The sequence below is a fragment of the Nipponia nippon genome, unplaced genomic scaffold (assembly GCF_047370975.1).
Source record: "Nipponia nippon isolate SJK-2023a ecotype South Korea unplaced genomic scaffold, ASM4737097v1 scaffold_4, whole genome shotgun sequence".
Lineage (NCBI taxonomy): Eukaryota > Metazoa > Chordata > Aves > Pelecaniformes > Threskiornithidae > Nipponia > Nipponia nippon.
Window position 1 is genome coordinate 36,390,352 of NW_028262358.1, and position 20,315 is coordinate 36,410,666.

The 20,315-nt window shown below is 38.5% G+C and overlaps 1 protein-coding gene across 5 annotated transcripts in view; it reads left to right on the forward strand.

Annotated features, from left to right (window-relative positions):
• Positions 1-20,315, forward strand: part of RMDN2 (regulator of microtubule dynamics 2) — a 53,404-nt gene that overhangs the window by 11,884 nt on the left and 21,205 nt on the right. For all 5 annotated transcript variants that reach the window (XM_087775917.1, XM_087775912.1, XM_087775914.1 and 2 more), the window contains 5 exons: positions 342-534; positions 1,499-1,601; positions 3,679-3,739; positions 16,825-16,900; positions 18,604-18,681. In XM_087775917.1, coding sequence (XP_087632043.1) covers positions 342-534; positions 1,499-1,601; positions 3,679-3,739; positions 16,825-16,900; positions 18,604-18,681 — 511 coding nt within the window. The remainder of the gene's footprint in view (positions 1-341; positions 535-1,498; positions 1,602-3,678; positions 3,740-16,824; positions 16,901-18,603; positions 18,682-20,315) is intronic.

Consider the following 20,315-nt stretch of genomic DNA (forward strand, 5'->3'; position numbering starts at 1 on the left):
GATTACAGAGCATGTCTTAATACACATTAATGATTTGAAGTGTTCTGCATTTGAAACACAAGGATACATGTGTTTCTAATATATATCTGCATTTTTTTTATGCAGTATTAGGCAGCAGGACAGTGTAATTACTTGCCTGTTACGTTTGGAATATGATTGTGCTGTCCCTTTGAAGATGAAGGTTTTGTAATAATAATAATGGCTTGATACCACGAATAAAAACTCCTTTAAGGTTGGACAAATGGAAGAAATTGTGCTCCAAAATTTTTTGCATTTGAATTTAACAAGGCTCTACCAGTATTTTTAGAAAAGATGGTTATTATTATTTTCTGTGATTTTAGTTATCTTACAGCTCATACTGATTCTGAAGGAGACTCCGAGGAAGAAAAGGGATATATGAAATCACCCGATGCCATTGTGAAGTCAGAAGAAGAAGAGTTATTTAATCTTTTACAACAGGTGGACAATTTGCACAAGGGTTCAGAAGATGATAAAAAGGAGGGCTTCAGACTGCTGCTTGAGAACGATGACAAGGTATTAATGGATAAACTTAATATTCTGTTGCTATTAACTTATGCTTTGCACTGCTTTTGAGAACTTCCTTAATAAAAGCATTAAAATGCACACAGGAATGGAAGATGAAATTTCATGTGTATTTTTAAAATACAGTGAAAAAGAAATATTTCAAGGTGGTATCAATATTCATGCTGGGAGAGCATAGAAATTTTATTATTTTATATCCCATCCACGCTCAATAACTTTGAGGCTTTGTTTGAGGTATGTGTTCTTGCATGGGACAAAGAAAGATCATGGGCTTTTTTCTACGTTAAATGATACTTACTTTCGCTGCTTTCAGAATGGTCTATGTGAGAAACTCCTGTGGAATTAAGTAGTAACCAGACCAAGTGTTCTCAAGAAATCAAACTATGAGCCTGTAATCTGCTTATACCTTTCTGGTATACTTCATGTGAATTTTTCCTTTGACTTTACTGTGCACATCTGTAGCTCCAAGTGAAATTTCAAAGTGGTTTCATGTGCAGTGCTTAATTCAGTGTATCAGTTTCTTTTGATTTGGCTAACATTAGTTCTGATTATATTTTCGTTTACATATTGAAATATCCGGGAAGGTAGATGAGATACTAATTGTGAGTGAGTGTGATGCTTATGGCATATCTAAAGAAAGGGTACATCACATCATTCGGGGATCTGTTTTGCTTTACTGGATTACCTTTTTATTTTTTATAATAAAAGAACTTTAAAACTGATTTATGAAATAAAACCTCTTTAGACAGCCCGGGCTATTTCCAAAAGCTTTCTTCTCCTTTGGTCATGAAAAATTGGTCATCTGGTTCTCACATAAACTAAAAGTAGTATAGAAGGATGCAAAATAACCAAAGATTTATGCCATGTTCCAGTAACCTGCTTTAAGCATTATGAAAGGAAACTGTTTAAATCACATTCTGATCACTTTAACTACCCAGCTGTCCTCTACTTTCAGTATGAAAACTGTGTGGACTTTCTTTGGAGGCTTGCACGTGCTTATGGAGATTTGTTTGAGATGACTACTGATGCTGAGGAGAAGAGGAAATATGTTACTGATGGTAAGCAGAGGAAAAATGTTTTTTGTAGAATGCCATCTGAATGTACTGAAACATGCTTTGAACTTCGGTTAAGTTTTCCAATCCAAGGAATTTCCAGTCCAATAAATGGGAACATTTGTACTGTAACGGTAATGTTTTGCGCAATAAATTGCCACAGTATACAACTTCAGTCCATTCATTCTTCACCGGAGAGATCCAAAATTGTTGGAGAAGAAGTATTGTGAGTCACAGTTGAAAGCTGTTGACTCTGGATGGTGCCTTAAAATCTTGTATTTTGTTGAGAATCGGATGATGCAGAATGTAAAAAAAGACAGATGCTGTCAGCACAGTTTCTTAATTACATCTTTGGGAGAGCGAGAGGAATAAATAAATGCCAAGGCAAAGTCAGGGTTTTGTGCTTTCCTGTGGCAAAGGAGCGCTCCTGCATATCAGCAGCCTCTTTTGTGGTGATGGTGGGGGTGAAACTTTGTGAATCTGGAAAAACTGTTGACCAGAAACAGAAGTCCTGTGACAATTGATGTTGCTTCCAGGCATCTCTCCCCATGTGTCCCGTTTGACAGCTTAACTTCAACAAGGTTCTGATTTTCTTCTTTACAGCACTTTTTCTTTGTTGCTTTTAAAAGCATTACCCTTTCTTTCACTGCCTGGATGCATATTGGCTAGAGGTACAGTTTACATTTCCCTTTTTGTTTTGGGCCTCCTTCTCTTTATTACAATAAAACCTACGTCTTCTCTACCTGTGTCACTCTCCTCCAGTCAACACACTGTTCTTGCAATAATCCTTTTTGCCTGTATCTGGGAATACTTCTCTCCTTTGTTTCTCCATTGCCTCTCCCTTTTTTCCTGCACCAAATTCAGGTTTTATAAGCATATTCCCTGTTCAGGTTATTTTGTCTTTTGTGACTCTTCTCCCATTTTCTACTTTTTGTTCTGTCAGCAGTGACAACATCACTGACAAAGCAGTTTTGGCTGCCCTTTTTCATCCTTAAAGGCAGTGTCATGCCTTTGTGCTGTCATTACGTATTCCATAGTCAACCTCAGCTTGTCCAAGGTTCTTGTCCGTATCCTTTTGTCATCTAAATACTCATGAAGACTTGTGCTGTCTTAGCTACTTAATTGATAAGGTCTTTGCTTTAGTAGCAACTTGGCTTCTTTGTATGGAACTCACCCAGTGCAGTGAGGATTATGACAGAAACTAAATTACAACAGTAAGCTCTGTTATTGGATCCTTTGCTTCTACCAGTGACTACATGTAGCCTCAGTTGATGAAAAATAATGGCATAGGAGACAGGGAGAGATAAAGAATGATGGAATGAAATTGGGTCTTAGGTGTTGAGTAACCAGCCTAGTTTGGCTCGTTCTCATGAAGTGGTGGGTGGCGGCAGCCTTTTTCATCTTCGTTTTTGGAAGTGGTGCAGAGGAATTGAGACTGTGGGGGAGCTGGCAGTAGTTTTGTGGTTTTTTTCATTCCACTGGGTTGGAGGACTGTGTATGCTGTTCTTTGTTTTTATGAAGTTAACTTGCAATACAGAAATGTCAGTGTGGCTTAATTGGTTGCAGCTGAGACTTTGCAAACAGCAAGCATCTCAGCTGAACTTCTTACTGGGAGCACGGGTTTGATCAAATCACCTACTGTCATCTTTATTCAGTTAAAAGTGGAACTTAATGGAAGTCTTTGTGCTAGAAAGGAACTTCAGCTACTTCATTCCTGTACCCAAGGCAGGAAACAGCTTTGCTGGTTCTTCTGACAGGTGCTTCTCTAACCTGCTTTTAAGGGTCTTCAGTCTTACAGACAATATGGCCTTCTTTGGCAGTCCAGTCCAATCCTTCCCTGATTTAGCTGCATCTGAATTGGATTTTAAGAGAAAATGCTAAAATTGCACCCATATATATATGTATGTATGGGTATGTAAATGATGTAAAGCCAGGACGTTACATTGTCCATCTAAATGTTTACAAGAGCAAGAAGCAATTTTTTCTTTGCAGTTGGAGTATATCAGGTTGCTTCTTTCTTGGGAGTTGCCTAAAATGTGGAAGGGTACAATAAATCCTTTAATATATTGTATTCCGTTTACAGGAAAGATTAAAGCTGAAAAGGCTGTTGAGCTGGATGCCAGGAGTGCTGAGAGTCACCAGTGGTAAGTTTGAGAAAGCGTGCATTTTTGCGAAGTTATATGTACTTATAAAATCCAACAAAAAAACCCCAGTTGTGTTTGGCTCTAAATAGTGCCCACAGCAAGTTACATTTATCATGCTGCAGTTTGACATAAATTTCTTAAATTATTCATTAATATCTTTTCATAGTTTTATGGAACTCAGTTACCATCAGTTGCAGCTAAAAATAACATTGAAGTATTCTGTGAAGCATTTACTATAGCATGTGAAACAACTCAATAATCATACTTCAGTGTGTACCATGAAGCGTAGAAGGGAGTATTTGCTTAAACCAGTATATTATTGCTCAGAGAAGCCATAGTTACCCATTTACCTTTTCTTTCAACACTTTGCAAAATAATGTCATTTGACCTTGTATTTTGTCCTTTCTTTTACTTGTAATAATCTAAATTCTAATAATCAAAAATAGACAATGAGAAAACTATGGAAGTTTCAATTAACTTCTCAATTTTTGTTTTATCATATTATTTTCCTCCAAGCTTGGCACTTGGATTAATTTTGTAGACCTTGCCAGGACTAACAAACTCTTTGCAAATGTAAATATTTTTAATCAAATCAACATTATCAGGTAAAAGGTAATTCTCCTGAGTTCTAACTGAGAGTTCCTCACCTTACTATTTTATTAATCAGTTTTACTGAGCTCCTGATTTCTTTTCTAATATTGTTAGCTTTTCCTTGCCATTTTGATTTCTATGTTCTTCATTAATATTGTCATTACACATGTAGGGTGGGATTTCACTTAACTTTTACATCTCTAAACCAAATCCTTTTATCCCAGGCTTCCTTCACAATCTAAAAAGAAGTAGCCACTTCTGGAGTGCAGTTCATCTGAGTCCATTTTGCCCATCTGCATTAGGGTGAGATGAATTTCTCCTGAGGTTCAGTTGGCAACATCTCCATTGCCAATAAAGGGAGTACATGTCAGCTAGCTCAGGTTTAGATACTTGATTAGACACAGATGTTTTCATTTAATTAGGTGACTCTCTGGCTTGGTCTCTCTCTCCTAAACTTCAAAGATGGCTATGTTGTTGCTTTATGCTGTGTTCCTGTGAGCGTTGCCATATTTCTATGATTCTTTTTTTTCCTTCTGTTTATAACAACTAGAGATCCAAACACCTGCTTTGTAACAACGGGGTGCTAGAAGTGGTGTGCTGCGGGAATCTTCTGACGGCTTGCATGATCAAAGGCAGATTTGCATTTGCTCTTTCCAGTGTCTTGGAAGTGATGATGATGCCCGGAGGTGAAGCCTAGGCCCCAGGTGGCTATAATGTGGCACTTTAAGATAGGAGCCTTTGCTTTTGGCCTTACGCAGCTGCTTGTTAATTCCTATCAGCTGGAGGTTGCCACTGTGGCAGCAAAACTAACAGAAGAGGATCATCTAAGCATCACTCCTCAGTGCAAGGTGATTTGAAGCCCATATAGCTCGAGCACCTGCTGAAAGCAATTCACAGCCATTTCTGCTGTTTGCTTGACCACAGCCACGGTCAATTCTTTGGGGTAATGCTGGTGTACCCTTCTCAGCTAGAGCTATGTGTATAAACAACCACAATATCACATGCAAGCACAAGTCCTGCCCCTTCGTTCCCAGCCCACGAGACTGACAAAATCTCCTAGTATAAAGACAACTTCACTGGCAGAAACTATGCTGATAAAAGCTTACATGTTGTTCAGGGAGATGTAGGTGGTCTGCTGGACTTCAGATGTGAGATCCTGTACTGGCAGGCACATCTAGCAAGGGAAGAATTATGGGTGCAAAGAGATGTGTTCCAGAGGTTAGCTCAGAAAGCCTATTTGAGAGGTTTAAGTAGAAAATCTTACGTTTTATAAGCTACTGCTTCTTGTAACAGGCAATAGATTTCTGTATGGTTTACAGTTTTCATCCTTTTTGTATCTGGGTTGCAAGTGAATGTGAGGGTTTTATCAGTTACTGTTGAACTGGTGCCTTTCTAGTAATGTAGATGGACACCACAGATTTGAATAGTTGGGTGTATTATTTTTCTGAATATTTTATTTGCTTGTCTTTCTTTTCTGAAGCCTTTCTAACTTGATGCATAATTTTTAAAGTGTGATGCCCCATACTGCTTATGCCACTCTAGCTGAGACTCTGAATACTGGGCAGAATGGAATTCCATGCTCCAGACAGACATTTGTATATTTTTGTCTAGCCTGCCAACTGTTGTTCAGTCTGTGGTTCCAGTAGATACTTAACCAGATGCTGCTGCTTAACCAGGTGGACTTGGTTTGTAACTGTACATTTCTTTTTTCTTCCTTGGTAGAATACTTTACACACATTTCATTGATTTCCTGTTGATTTCAGACCATTTCTCAGGTTTATTGAGGGCGTTTAGGTTTGTAAATGCTTGCATCCTTTCCCAGGTTATGATTTTGTTTTAAAACAGTGTTTTGTTGTTTACTGGACAGCACAAAAACTTTGTGGAATACCTATAACGATGCTTAAGTTCGCATGAACCTGGTTCTGCAACCATCTACAGGTGATTTAATCCAAACGATATTTCCATGGTTAGATTTTTGAGGAACATCGGGTAGGACAGTGAAAGGCCACGTTATGGTCAAGCTATATCCCATTTGTTGCATTCCTCTAATATTCCGGGCTTGTTTATCTTGTCAGCAAAGAAAAATATTTTTGTTTGATACTCTTTGTTCATGAAAAACTTGTGTTAACTCTTTTGTATGCTTCTGCACTTAGAGAATAATTTATCCTGGAATGCTTTCAGGTTAGGCTGGTTTGTCCGTAACCTCCGTCCTTTCCTTTCCCTTTCCCTCCTTTCCGTTTCCCTCCTTTCCCTTTCCCTTTCCTTTTTTTGTAGTTAGCAACTATGTTTGCCTTTTTCCTTTCTGCTGGGACTTTCCGCATTACCCAGGAGATTTTAGTAGTCAGTTGTATGTCAGATCTGGGTTGTTTGAGTCTGGCTGAAGCAAATTTATCCAGTTTATCTAAACATTATTTTACGTGTTAATCCCCACGAACAGGAAATAAGACTTCATTGAATCTTCCCTGTAGAAACTGTGCTCTCAAAGTTGTATGCAAACAGAATTTTACCTAAAATCATAAATAGATAAGACTGTGTGTGAACAGAAAACAGTGCAATATAATTAAGGCATGAAGAAATCATATGTAAGTAATATGAAATCCATAGTTAAAAAGAGTAATAAGAGAGAAAACAAAACTTAAAAGAAAAAATAGAACAAATATTTATACAGAAATACTAGGATGTCTAGCAGGCGGTCACTTAAAGAAGAATGGTGTACCAGTTTTACCCAACTCCAGATTGACACCTAAATGTACTGTCTCCATTGTATGTCCACATGTGAGTGAGGGACTTATCCTCCACTTATAGGGGATGGAGAGTTGACATTTAATAGGCAACACGTGCCATTTGACATGCCATGATATTTGCACGGCATGGCAGATATCACACAGGACCTTTGGGGGTCTGTACCCTTCCAGGCCGGCAGCTGGAAGTGGTGGGAAACCCTAGGGCGTCTCCAGTGGCAGTAGGCACCTGTGTCCAAGTAGGGATCCTGTGAATTGAACAGGGTCTCCATTGACCGTAACAGGAGATTAGATACACAGATGAGAAGCTCAGCATGAATGCAAGCTCAGTGTGAAAGCAGTGCTGTCTCAAACAAAAATCCTTCCTTTTCATCTCTCTGCCAACGTAAAATTTTCTTAAGCTGTGTAAGGTAAATAATCTTAGCCTGTATAAGATAAGCCTGTCTGTTCGTTAGACAGTTTTCTCGTTTTTCATGTAAGGTTATCTCATTCTGTATTAGCTACTGATGAGGAAGCTGGCTTTCTGACCTTGCCTAAGGAAAGTTTTGGTTGATTTCTTACTAATCTGTACTCTCTTATTTCTGAGGGGTTTTGATATTTCCTATCAGCACAACTGAGGTTTTAACTCATGTTTGGTATAGCTGCTATCTATATTGTCAACTCATGCATTATTTCTACTGTTCTTTTAAACTGTTTAATATATTATGGATTACTAAATGATTGAGGGTTTAAATGATAGGCCTATTCTTTTCCTGGTCCTCTTCCTTGCGCTCTACTTACAGTTAACCCTTGGGGGGCAGAGGATATATAAACAAAGAAGCAATAGAATTCAGCCTGGTTGGTTTCATCTTTTGTGATATTCTCCTCATTGCTAATTGTTCTGTACTTTCATTTATATTTCTTTTCCTTCTGCTGTATTTATAGAACCTCTTCTTATTGCCTCGTATGTCTCTTCTGACTTGCAATTCAGTTTGAATTTACCGTTTCTGACATATGTCTTTAAATATGCCATCCAGTTCTGATATATATATCTTTAATATCCGTCCAGTATCCTTAACTTAGCCATGTGCTCTTATTTTCACTTTTAGATTCAATTACTTTTGGATTTTTAAGTCAATAGAGAACACCTCACTGGAGCTGAATTAGTCTTTAAAACTATTTCTTACTTTTCCTGTGCATCAAAAAGGGTCATTTGCTGCTGTGCTTTTGAATATTGTCTCTTAATAATTCTCCTCTAGAATTTTTTATAACATGGCACTTTTTTATGGTTTAGTTTTCTTCATTAGAAATATACACCATGCCTGTCAAGCAAAGATTAAGGCTATAGATCTCTCTGAAAGTTTCTTTTGGAAGCTTATCCCTGCTGCTTGAAAGCTCTGTTTACTGCATAAATATGTTTTTGTCACACCCTGACTGACATAATGGTCCCAGTAAAGCCCTAGTGTAGACAGAATTATACTGGCAAAAACATCCCTTTTCCAGAGCAGGGTTTTTTCCTGTTTTGTGGAACTACTATAAGCTGTCTGAGAAATAGAATGTATCTTTTGTCTCCACCGGGAGAATTTAGTGGAATGGTCTCATGAGCAAACTCTTGCTAATGTAGGCCTAGAGTTCAGCTGTCTTGCCTTACTCTTTATATTTACTTCAGTTAAGAACAAAAAAATGCCATGTATCTTCTTAGTAGGTCACCTATATTTTTTTATAAAACTGTATCGTAAAATATATCAACGATAAAACTAGCCAACTTACTGAGCAGAACACTGGCAAGTAACCAATATTCATCTTCAAATTAAATTTGATAAAACATATGCAGAAAGAACAGAGCAAAATATCTTGAAGTAGTTGGTCAGTTTTGGTAATGAACTTTTGCAGCTGCGAATAATTTTCATATCTGAATCCAGATTTTTTAAAGCATGTGATCATACTTAATATTGTAGCTGCCAGTGAGATCAAAAAACTTTCAGATTTTTTGAATGGTGACCTCTAAAAAACTGAAGTAAATGGAAACACTGGAAAGGAAAAACATAGCTGTAATCTTTTATTATTTGTGTGACCACCCTAAAGAGAGGCAGAGTAAATATTCTAAGTGACTTGTTCCTTTGTTCAGCTGGTGTCAATTATTCAAGTTGTGAAGGAGCTCACATGCAAAAATTGGCATCAGCCAGCTGCGGGTCGTCTTGTTTTTCCCAAGCCTCAAACAAAATCCTTTTGTGGGTCAGTGATTCCCAAATGATAGTTGTGAATCTTCACAGCTCGTCTTGGACCATGGAGCATCTTTATCATCTAGATTTTAATTGGAAGTGCTATGCAAACAATTCAGTGCTGTAGTTGCTTCGGATGGTTTATGATCACAGAAAACAAAATGTAGAGGCATGATAATAGTGCTTTTATTTAAAACTAAACAATCACTTTAAATTTCTTTTGCAAAACAAGTGAGTTTTTATGTTTGGGGAGGTTTTATTGCTGTTTTTTCTTCAAGAGTTTGGAAGAGGTCCAGAAGGCTTCTCTGCTGTTGCTCAGAACCCCGTGCCTCCTTTTTTTCTGAGGAGGATTTCTTACAGGCTTTGCAAAGAACTGAAAGGTTACTAGGTGTGGCCGGTGTTCATGACACTCACTTAGAAAGATCATTCTTTGCATTGAGCTTTGGTTTGTTTGCCACAAACAAACTTAGTGCTGCCATTAAGTTTGAGTTACTCTATAGAGCTTACCCGCTGACAGGAGTCATATAGCACGTGTCTCATTTAGATTGAAGTTATCAAGTGAAAACCTAGTAATTTTAAGTGAAGACTTCCCCTGAACCACAGCTGCCCCCAAGACGTTTCTCTGTCCCGTACATGTGAGTTACCTGGAAGCGCAGAAACAAGTTTCACAAGCCCAGGGTTGTCCATGGAAGCCGGTTCCAGAGCTGATGGTCTCTCACTGAGAGGGAACGCTATGGAAGAGAATGGATTGGCTTCATTGAGGACATGAATAATTACCACTTACATGGGTGTTTTGGCTGACCTGTATTAGTAAGCCAAAAAATGGAGAAGGATGTAGTCGTAGAAATCTTATTAGCTTTTATTAGTTGTAGAGATTTGTTATTCACTTCCAGGGCTAAATCAAAGTGTTGACGCTTGTGTTCACATATAATTTTGTGCTAAGTTTGTGCCTGGGCTAGAACTGATGCTTAGGGAATCTTTGATTTGCTAGTATGACTTATACTTCTGAGTGGACTTGCTGTACTTGGTATGCAAAAAACAAAAGAAGTGATAGTCCCAGGCAGAAGATAGTTCGGTGAGGAAGTCTAGAGATTGCAAAGATACCGAGAGCCTTGTATGTAACAGCAAGAGTATTTAGCCAGAAGATGTTTTGTATTACTTGATAGGTACAAAGTATTCAGAAATGTAGAAAGATATGTTTCTACATAAAGAAGCGCAAAGAAGGTATTCAGAAATGTAGAAACTTTTAACTCTTGTGTCTTGTGAACAAAAGATGGTAAAACCACTCATAATAGGATAAAGAACTGCTCAGAAGATGGTTCCTAAGAAAGTCAACTACTATTTTGACTCAACCGGGATTAAGTTTCTCCCAGATTAACCTTTAAGATTAAGTGATATTACTACCCAGCATGATAAAGTCAAGTTCTTAAACCCGTATAACTTGGTTATTTTGCAGAAATGTGGGAGGCTGTGCAGAAGCAGGAAAAACGTAGTTCTTGTGGAAGAAGGACTTTTGTGTTAGGTGGCATGAACATGCAAAGGCATTTTACACAAATTTCCCACAAAAAAGTGAATATCATATACTCTCAGCAGTAGACTTATAACAGATAATTTGTCAGATTTGTAGAGTACAATGACATAAAAATATTTCTCTAGTGAAACGAAACTCTTCAAAACTATAACTATGTTATAGGATATTATCATACTGCCGACAACTTTTAAAATTAAATTCATACCACGTTTCTAACTAAATTCTTGTAACCTTCTGCCCTTAATTATCCCTTATTTAGACTTAGAAGAGACAGATACCTTACAAGCTACAGGCATCTGTTTCTATGATACAGTCTTATTTTTCAAGAGTCCTTGTCCAGAAATACTGCTTTCAGTCAAAACTTGGTATAGCAGAGTTTCAGGTTAGTAGTTATTTGCCCTGTATTTGATTCATGGGATGACCAAAAAAGTTTTACATCAATCGTTGTTGTTAATTATGCTTAATCTTGGCCAATTATCTTTAAATTGCTTATTATTTTGGCAAAAATAATTTTAAATTTCAAATACAGGAAGGCAAATTCAGAAGCCATTTCTGAAAAGCTGTAACTTGTTCTGTAGTAAGTGGATCAGAGGGATGTGTAGCTTCTTGTGTGTTTCTGGTTCAAGAGCAGTTCAATGAGAGAATGGTGGAAGGTCATGCATTAGGACTGTGTGGTTGCTGGGGTTAGTGCTTAGATCTGACAAAAATCACTTTGTGTGCAAAAAAAAGAAATCACAATCTAGTGGGGGGTTGGATTTGTTTTTTTTTCCTTTTCCACAGGGCAGGTCAGTAGAGTATTTCAGTTCAGAAATGTCGTTGCAGTTCCTCAGGGCATTTGTGGTCCCTTCTCCAAGTTCTCCATCTGTTGATCTTCCTTCTCAGTGCACATTTCCCTCCCCGCTGAAGGGAGGTAGCAGATGTTGGCACTTGCGTGACAGTAGCCCTTTGGAAGGGTCTGAGCTCAGGTCTGTAGTCCAGCTTGTGAGGAGGAGCATGGGAAAAGGTTCTTGAAATAGCAGTGCATTGGTGAAACACTGCAGCACCCTCATGCAAGTGCCAAGGAGGTAGGTTTGAAATGTGAAAAGATGTATTTACTACAAGCTTTTTGCCAGAATGGTCACAGAAGAAATACTACTGGCAAACTAGTGTTCCCTACTACATTTCTGTCGAGGAGAATTGTTGTGTTACTGTCTCTGAAAGCTATTGTTTCACTCTGTTTCCACATTTGTGAAGACTATATCCTGCTAATTTCTTCAGAATTGTGTTTGCAGCTATAAGGACTAAAAATGTCTGTTGTAAAAATAAAAGTTAAATTTCTGGAACACAGAAATTTAACACAGTTGTGGGTTCCGCAGCCTCAGAAATGCAGAACATGGCATCTGCATGTTCTACTGGGCAACTTCTGTGAATATGCCTTAACAGCAGCATTTTTCCTTGTTTTGGTATACTGTATGTATTGCAATAAATTAGTAAGCCAGAATTCTTAAATGTCCTTCCTTTTGTTTCTGCTGTTTTTTTTTTTTCACCAAAATAGGAGTTCGTTTCCTGTGTTTTTGTAAGTGTCACCTATGCAAGTGTGTGCTATATCTGATGTTTCCCTGGAGCTCAGCTTCAGTGATCTGGTGAATTTTTAGTATAAAAACTGTATTTCTGCCGATTTCTACAACGTAGACTCAGTTATATTCCAAGAAGAAGGGGGGGGGGGGGGGGGGGGGAGAAAAAACCCACACCAAAAAAAACCCACAAACAAAAAACCACCTAAACACTTCATTTTGCACCTTGGCGCATTTTACTTTGTATGTTGGCAGTCTTTCACATTCTTAGCCACTGCTTCCATACCCTTACCACCATGAGGAAGGTGATATCAAACTGATACTTTACTTTTCCATGGAAACTTAGTATCAGATGCATTTTTATAGATGAAATACCATGGTAGGAAAGTGATGCAATTTTAAGTACGCAAAACTGTGATCTCTGGAAGGATAATGCAACGGGGGTCATAAACAGTAATATGTTAGGAATTGATATCTCATTGAAGTGAGATGAAAAAGAAAGCCTGAGGGTCTGGCTGCGTTGCAGAGGCTGTCAGAATACGTAAGTGCGTGAAACTGGCGAGTGAGGGAGTCGGTGGCTAAGAAATACGATGTGATGCACAGGACTCAGCCACGCAGAGATGCGGAAACGCAAGAACACGTTTAGAACTGGAATGGAAATGACCTTTCTCTCTTGTGTTACCCACCACTCTTTACTCATACTACCTTGTCAAATGTGTCTCAGGTGAAGAGGAGGGAGTGAAAAATTAGGTATGGAACAGATTAATTAAATTCTTTGGTGTTAGTAAATATCACAAACTCTCCTCCCATTCACAAAGTCATACCAATTACTATTAAGAAAAACTTTCATGTTGATACTAGGCTGCTAAAAGAGAGACCTAGCCTGTGAAATGTAAGCCCTGTACCCTCACATTTCCAAAGTCCGCATAAAATAAGTTTTTTTGGAGTTGGAATATGTGGAACAGGATATAGAAGAGGGAGGAACAAGTCTGGGAAGATGCATGTCATTTCTGATTTGGGCCCTGTGAAATTTATCACAGGAAGGGTAAAACTTGCTGTATTTGAGTGTCCTAATGTGGCTTAATCTTGATTTGAGACTTTAAATCTTTTCTGTAAATCCATCTCGTATGGGATAAGCTGCGGCTGCCAGAGTCTAACTGGTGGTAGCATCTCTCTACATTTTTGGTATTAAAACTCAGGTTGCTTGCGAACATGCTTGATAAAACTCGCGGGATCAACCTGCTGTTCTTCATTTTGCAGCAGGTAAGGTATACCCCTTACAGTTTCATCTTGTCGGAGTACGTGTAGAAATTGTGGCGCACCAGGTGGGAAGGCGTTAATGCACCTTGATCCGCACCCCTCTACGTGAGGGCCATGTAGGCACTCGGCATCCATCTCTGTCAACTCCGGTTTCTTGTGAGTCTGAGTTTCAGTGACATCGTTTGTAGGAAAGGGACGCGGTGCTGACTGATTACTGAGCGCGTTTGATTGTGTTTGTGCTTAGAAAAGGAGTATTAATTGTGGATAATTAATCCCTATGCTTCTACACTGTTTTCAGTAACTTTTCTTCTACCTGGGAATAAAATTTATGTTAACAGAAGTACTGTGTCTCTCTCAATGAGGTTATGATCGTTATGTTTATTTAGATGAAGATGCCTGTGGCTGGTTTTGTACGTTCTCGAGGAGCAGCATTAGCTCAGCAGTTAGGTCACTTCCCTGCAGCGCTTAGCTGGTACGATTTTCTCTTTATTTCTCTCCATGAAGATATTGTGAATGGTATTTTAATGTTGATGTTCAAAGGCCGTAAGGCAGGCAGTGGTTGTGAGGAAAACCAGTATCGCTTGCTCTAATAAAAGATATGTACGTGTTACCCATTTCGTTGGATATTTGCATGTTATGGTGTGATTGTTTTTTTTTTTTTTTTTTTTTTTTAAATTTCCTCTCCATAATTTTTATAACGGCGCACGAGGTGATGATGTGAAAAAGCCGGTGCAAGGCGCCGGCGCTGCGGCTGCCTGCCGTGTCCGAGTGTCACCACCAGGTGGGGCAGGTGAGGGCGGAGCGGGAAGGCCCGCGGCCGCCGGCGGCTCGGCTCTGCCCGGCCCACGGCCCCCGGCCCCCGGCCCCGGCCCCGGCCCCGGCCCGCCGGCTTCCCCGAGAGCGGGGCTCGGCGTCTGGAAAGGTGCTTTCGGCATCGAGCGACAAGAACCAGGTGGAAGCATTTCTGATTAGCTCCTTCCTCGTTTTCTCTGGTCATTTTCGTAATGTTACCCTTTGGATCAGTGGAAATTAAAGTTTGTTTTGTGTTTTAAACGCTTTGAAAATTATTTAAAATGCCTAAAAATTCTTTTCTGGGAAAAAAAACCAAGCACACAACAACTTTTTTTTTTTTTAGAAACGAATTGAATATCTGAAATGCCATAGAACTCCAAAAATTAAATAATTGCTTTATGCCAATTGCCTGCCTAGGCCAGTTCAAAAGTATAAAATAGAAAAAAAAAAAAAAGCTAATACATGAAAGACATTCTTATTTTTTCCTTGGAAAAATAAAATATATTTAAAGTTAGTAGGTTAGCTTATTTTTCATTCGTTGAAAATTTTACTGGGATTTCTCTCGCCAGAGACTTTAGCTGTAAGTAGAAGTTTTTCTTTGAACTGATTTAAACTAAGGCCCTCTTTCTTGTCACGCACAGACAGGGAAATACTGCAAGATGCTGGATTAGCTTGTTCGCTTTTCATTGTTTTCTTTTGTAGCAGCAATCCGTTTAGCTATGGTATGCGGAGTTTATCTGATTAGCACTTAATGAGTGAAGGGAATAGGGGAAATGTTGCCTGAGTTACTTAAGCCTAATACAGTTTTCAGTACCTTCCCCCTCTTTCTAAATACCTGAACTTTCCTGACCCCCACCTCTGGCTTTTTACCTCAACCGCAGCTCGTTCCCATGTGAAATGCGCTCCCCCTGCAGCTCTGACTGTCAGAAGTAGGGGTGCCATTAGCCGGATTTTGTTCAGTGCACATTGGTCACAACATGCATCCTGCTCAACGGCGTTTGGCGGTCTGTCTGGAGCTCTTACAAGTCCAACTCCTGTTGTTACGCTGACTCGCATGCCTTACCTGGGAACACTTGCTGGCTAAAAATGCAACAACCTGTAACATGCGTATTTCTGACTTAAAAACCATTAGGTATAGCTGTAAGCAATAAAATAATTTCTGTAGTTATGTTAGCAGGGACATTTTAATGAGGATTCACTGAAGCTTGAATAACTACATTATATAAAGAAATTCAAGAAAGCTGAGGTTTAGTAATGCTTAAAAACTGTGTGTGCCATACAGATTGCGGGTCTGTTACCATAACTAGTAAGTTTCTTGCTTAACTCTTGTGTTTTCCTCTGGACTTCAACTTGGTTTCCCTCTTTTAGGATTAATTTGTGTTTTAATTTGATATTGCACTGTAATATTTTTAATACAAAAGCAAAATTCTGAAAAATCTAGAGAAATCATCTGTATTAGTTTATGCTGCTTAAATATATCTTCAGCGGCTCTGTTAGTTTTATACAGAAATGCAAGGTTGTCATAATACCAATAAAAATAGGTCCAAGGAAAGTACAATTGACACCTGTGCAAGAGATTCCTTATGCATAGTAGGTTCTATAGCTGTTGAAGTAATAAGGAAAAAGCAATAGGAATTTAGGTGGAGTGTCAATAAGACAATAGCGTTGCTTAGGAAATCTGAATCTTTATCGGTAGGAACCTCTGAAAATATTTTCAGTTATACCTGCTTAACAATACAAATTTTTAATAGAAATGATCTCACATTTCTTTTATCACTGTCAGTGCCCCCAGCTTATAATAATAATAGTAACAATAATAGTAATAGTCTTAGCAATAGGCAGCTAGTAATAGCAGCAGTGATCCTGCTAGAGCAGAATATATGTGTATGTTTTTAAATAATTTCAAAGATATAAAAAGAATGCTAGAGGTGCAGGAATGCACCAAGATGCTTGAGAAGGGTAGAAGATGACTGTACACGATTTTTGAGGTCTGCGCAGCTTTCTGCTGAGCACGCCCCAAGGGTTTGCCTGCCCGGGTGAGGTGCTGCGGCTGATGGTGTTCACGTTCCCAGTGTCCACTTAAACTGTTGTCAATGCTGGAGCGACTCTGGAAGTGTTGCACTCTGATCTAAATGGTAGAAATTTTGGAGGAGAAATCCCCGTTTTTTCACTTCGCTGACAGCCCAAACAGTGTCATTTAAACAACTTCTTGTTTCCATTATTGTTTTGGTTTGGTTTGGTTTTTTGTCTGCTCCTGAATATGTACAGCTCATGCCAAACTTCTATCCAGCCATCAAGATGGAAGAAAAACAGGTGTTAAACTGTGAATTAGGTATTGAAATGTTGTGTAATTTGATTCAAAGGTTTATTTAAATCACGAAAAGTATGTGTGTGTGTTTTTCTTTTCCCCTCTCAGGTTTGCAATTATGTGTGGCTATATGTCTCAGTTTGAAAGTGTACAAAACAAAATCAGGAATGGTTATCTCTTTAAGGTATGTTTTTGTAGGATTTGGGGTTTTTTAAGCTATTCCTTTAAATTATTTCCTTATATAGTGTCTTAAGACAGATTTTTCCAACGCAGCAATTCAGCCTCACAGGTCTATTTTGGTGCCGATGTTAAAGTGAAAAAGTTATTTTTATGTATGCAAATAGAGGATATGCTTACAAAATATAAGAACTGAGGTAGGATTCTGGGAACAGCATTAAGATTTCAGTTTTATTTTCTGGTCAAAGCGGGGGAGGAAAAGGGAGTAACAATTCTGTTTAGAAAATAAAAACATATGAAACATTAAGTGATGAACTAACACAGTTCTGCACTCATCCTTCATGCCACCCTTAAGAAGTGATATTTAACACTGTCCTTTCAAAGGTAATTGTGTTTTTTAGAGTTAGCAGCTTGTGTTCCATGTGCTACTCTCCCTCTCCTTGTCCTCAGCATTGCTAAGGCGCTTTCCATCCCTTGGCCTCCGAGCTGGCGTCCCCCCTTTCTGGGTGTCAGTGAGAGGCAGCAGACGTGTTGCGCTTCCCAGGGAATGCCCAGGATACGTCTCTCTCGCATCATCTCCCTGTTAGGGCTTGGAGTGTCGTGGAGCTTTCCTATGAGAGAGCATTAATTACATCTGAGCTGTGCCAAGCGAGCTAAGCCCCGAGCGCTGGGACAAGCTAGGAATGAAGGAAAAATGACAAATAACACAAGTGCTGCAGTTGTTTAGGGATGGAGTTTAAAAAGAGCCCGCAGTGTTAGCTGTAGCCTTTTCAGGGAGGTTTTCCTCTTCAGAAGTAATTACTGAAATCCATGTGAATCATCGGGAAATGTTAGGGTTTTGGGAAAACAATAGCATGAAAACATACCTCCTATCTGAATAGTTTGTGGACAAAATGATAGAATAATAGGCTCTTAGATCTGTATAACTCAGATATTTTAGTGACTGACTTAATTAGAAAAAAAGAGATATCGGGGCGGGGGGAGAAACCTTAGAAGTGACATTTATTTTGAGAGGCAAACAGTAGTTAGGGGCGAAATAACATTTTTTTTTTTTTTTCTTCAAACTGACGTTGAGCAATAAGACCTTTCGTTAGGAAATTAGAGAGTGAAATAAAGATATTCATGACCTGTAATGAAAATGGTTTTGGAAGAAGCACCTCATTAGATGCTTTCTAGGTTTTATGGTTTCACTATAAACAGAACCATTTTATTTTCTGAATTTCACATTATAGTAACAATTTGTTATGTCAGGTACGATTTCATTGGGGCAGTCACATTCCAGGGTGGAACAGACTGTACTTCAGTGATGGGTGCTGGCCTGTAAGATCTATCAAAGAGAGTGGTTGCTTTCTTACTGATTTGGTGTGTGACAGTTTCCTAATACTAACTGTAAATAAAATGAATTTAATTGAAGCTGTTGCCTTTTTAAGACAAAAGTTCTTGAGTTCTTTGATTGGACTTTAGAGATGCTTAGTCATGTTCTAAATACAGCACGCCTTCCTGCATCGCGTGCAAAATTGCTAAATAATTTTGTTTGTGGTTTCCCTCCATGAGGAAGGGGTTTGCTAGTTAAAATATTTTAGGTTGTTAGAAAAGAATTGCAGCAGAAGAGAATTTCTGAATTTGGTTATGATTTGCAGCAAACTTCTTAGAATGTAAACACACTTGCCAAACAAACATCTGAAGTGACACTGATTTTCTTTCTAATAGGAGCACCTAGACAAAGCAATTGAACTTAAACCTCAAGATCCTTTTTTATATTACCTAAATGGAAGATGGTGCTATTCAGTAAGTTGTTGTTTTGTTTTTTTTATCTAACATATGAATTGAGTATACTGAAAAATGATAATGCATTTGAAACGAAATAGTGGGACTTAAGACAAAGTAGGTGTTTACTGAAGTAGATGTTTTGAGCTAAATGAAGCAGTCCATTTACATTTCCTGAATTAACTTCCACATGGGTGATGTTAACTGTTGACCATTCCTGTCATGTACATTAAGTAAGCTGTGCTTGTATGTCCCTCACTGTGTTCAGGTTTCTTATCTGAATGTATGAGTGAAAAGTAACTGATATTTGGAAGGGAGGAAGGGTGACTTCTGGTATTGTAAGCCTTGATTTCAGTTCTTTACTCTGCCACAAACTTTCTGGGTGACCTTGGGCTCGTAACATAGCCTTTTGGGAACTTTAATCCCCATCCATAACTGAAGTAAAAGGTACTTATATGCTGTGGGGTTATGGCTGTGGCAGCAAGGCTACCATACCAGCTTGGTAAATTCTAGGAGAATGTCACAACAAAGATGCAGGCATAAAAATGTACAATTCACCAAAAAGTTTTGCAAGAGATACAATTTGTGTTATGCCAACACAACAGGTGCTTTTAAATATTGTGTTAATGACATAGTGATAAGTACTCATATATGAAAAATTAAAATAATTGTTTTACAAACTTAGCTGTTGGTTTTTTAAATTTTTTTTTTAAATATTGCTTGTGTTTGCAATATGAGAGTTGTCTTGTTCTTAAGCCCACATCTTTGATGGCTCAGATGACTATCCTTATCGCTTCATCTTTAGTGCTGTGAGGAACCTTTCGTCAGAAAGAAATGTTTTTGCATAGTCTATGCTGTAAAAGATCACTGCGAGGCTTCTCAGAATAATAACTGCTAATGCGCAGTGAATTCCATCCCTGCCTTTTTCCTCCAGCTACTTCCAATGCTAGTCACTAAGAAGTGCCTGCAAACTGGAAAGAAGGAGTTGCTGTGATACACTTTGACTTTGTCTTTATCTGCAACAAGACTTAATGCAAAGTAATCTTTCAGCAGTTTTTTCAGATAATATGTTTAACTTTGAAAAAGCTTTCAGCAACTACATTTTTTCTCAGTTGATTTGAATAAGGAATGACACCAACTTTTTCAAAGAGCTTTTCATTTTGGTTTTCATCATACTGTATTCTTGATTATCAGCAAAAGTGAGTTATGTATGTATGCTTGCTGTCCTGCCTTTGAAGCGCATCTCTCTCACCAGTGATTCCTTAAGCACTTTTATACCGCACTGTGTCCAACAGCTGAGTGCAGCTTCCATTTATGTCAAACACTCCCAGATGTTTTTCATGGCTTATTTCTCACTTGAGCTATCGCTTTTGGAAACTTCATATGTAATCTCAGTATACCTCACTTTGCTCTTATTGCACTGGTTTTTTACTCGTTTCATTTTAGTGACAATCACCACTTCCTGACTAATACATGTGGTTTGTTGCGCTATATCATTACAAACTCATGTTCCGCACTTGCAGCATCTATGCAGGGCTTTCTTACTAAACATTAAAGCCACAGATTAGCATTTGCCTTAGAGTATGACTTGACCTGCATTTTATCAAGTGAAACAATCCACCTAAACAGATGTAGCCACTGAAATACTTAAGGAT